Below are 1,539 nucleotides of genomic sequence, written 5' to 3' on the forward strand. Positions count from 1 at the left end.
CACTAAAAATGTAAGACGCGGCAGTGTCACAACAGCAGCACAAATCTGTCTCCCACCAGCTACAAGACTGATAATTTCCTCTCGCCAAGGTCTGGCCAGAGCCAGAGGAACAGCAGCACTGGACATGTTGGAAGAAAAAGCTTTATTTTAAAAAAGTCCTTTCTAACAATAGAAGTTATTTTTAAAAATAGTAAAAAGAAGTAGTCAGGGTAGGGTTTTTTTTCCTGCAGAGGAAGGAAATTATAAACATCTTAAATATTCATTTAAAATCCAGTGAATTGGTTTAATGTTTGGGGGTTTTTTGGTAACTCTTATTCCAGTTACAGACAAGGCACCCAGGGAACAGAGGAGAAAAGCCCATTTGCAGGACAGTTCCTGCTCTCTGGGCTCCTGCACTATCCCACCTCCCGGGTGTGTTCCTCCTGGCCCCAGGGGATGCCCCAGGGTGCTCAGGGTGCCCTGCCGCAGACAGCATCCCCGGGGTTGGGCTGTGCAGAAGGGACACTCCCCGGGCATGGGGAGTCCCGCCTGGCAGATGCAGCTGGAGAGCAGCTTTTCCAGGAGGGGATGGGGCAGAAAAATAGACCACCTTGCCTCCAGTTAAAAATAAGCTGAGAGAGAGAGGAGTTAGGTCCCCCCACAGGTGCGTGTCCACACACAGCAGAGGCTGGGGACCCCTGACCCCCCCCCAGCTGATCCCCACAGCAGGGAGAAGTCCACATGTCCCGAGATGCTCATGGGAGCCTGGGGATGTCCAGCCAGGTTCCGCCTGACCCAATCACATGTACCGCTCCAGGCCGGCGGGGTAATTGGGCTGCCTCATGTAGGTGTTGCTGGAGCCGAACTGGCTGAGGGGTGATGCTGAGAGCCCCAGGAGCTGCTCGCTGTGCTCGGCACAGGCGGGGGGCCGCATGGCCGGCAGGGCCAGTCTGTTGGGAGCCCCGTAGAGCTGTGGGCTGCTAGGTGAGTAGCTTCCCTGCGCCACAGGCAGGAGAGGGGGGGAGATGCTGAACATCCTGGGATGCTGTGTCAGCGGTGCTGCCCCAGCTGCATAGGGGTGGAAGACGGTGCTGGAGAGCTGGGGGCCATAGCTGGGCGAGCAGAGGGCGTTGGGGTAGGGTGCTGTTGGTGCTGCAGGGCGGCCAGCGGGCGGGGGTGTGAAGGCGCTGGAGTTTTGCATGTAGCCAGGGTAGGTGGTGATGTCGGTCCGCTTGAAGCGCTTCCTCCGGCGCAGGAAGCTCCCATTGTCAAACATGTCCTCGGCAGCCGGGTCCAGTGTCCAGTAGTTGCCCTTGCCGGGATGGCCGGGCTCCCGGGGGATCTTGACGAAGCAGTCGTTGAGGGTGAGGTTGTGGCGGATGCTGTTCTGCCACTTCTTGGGGTTCTCCCGGTAGAAGGGGAAGCGCTCGGTGATGAACTTGTAGATGCCCCCCAAGGTGAGCTTCCTCTCGGCGGCGTTGGCGATGGCCATGGCGATGAGGGCGATGTAGGAGTAGGGGGGTTTGCCCCGCTGCACCGGCCGCTTCCTCCGGCGGCCTC

The 1,539-nt window shown here is 58.4% G+C and overlaps 1 protein-coding gene across 1 annotated transcript; it reads right to left on the bottom strand.

Annotated features, from left to right (window-relative positions):
* Window positions 1-778: 778 nt before the first annotated feature.
* LOC104123502 (forkhead box protein E4) lies at window positions 779-1,486 on the bottom strand. Its single transcript, XM_035891348.1, has one exon. It carries the CDS (start codon window positions 1,469-1,471, stop codon window positions 779-781), a length of 693 nt encoding a protein of 230 aa, XP_035747241.1. The 5' UTR covers window positions 1,472-1,486.
* Between the last annotated feature and the right edge of the window lie 53 nt (window positions 1,487-1,539).

Source organism: Egretta garzetta, unplaced genomic scaffold (assembly GCF_000687185.1).
Source record: "Egretta garzetta isolate BGI_Z169 unplaced genomic scaffold, ASM68718v1 scaffold533, whole genome shotgun sequence".
NCBI lineage: Eukaryota > Metazoa > Chordata > Aves > Pelecaniformes > Ardeidae > Egretta > Egretta garzetta.

What these genes read in the sequence shown, in the direction of transcription:
- LOC104123502 (XM_035891348.1), bottom strand. Translation starts at nt 1,471, where the DNA reads ATGGCCATCGCCAACGCCGCCGAGAGGAAGCTCACCTTGGGGGGCATC.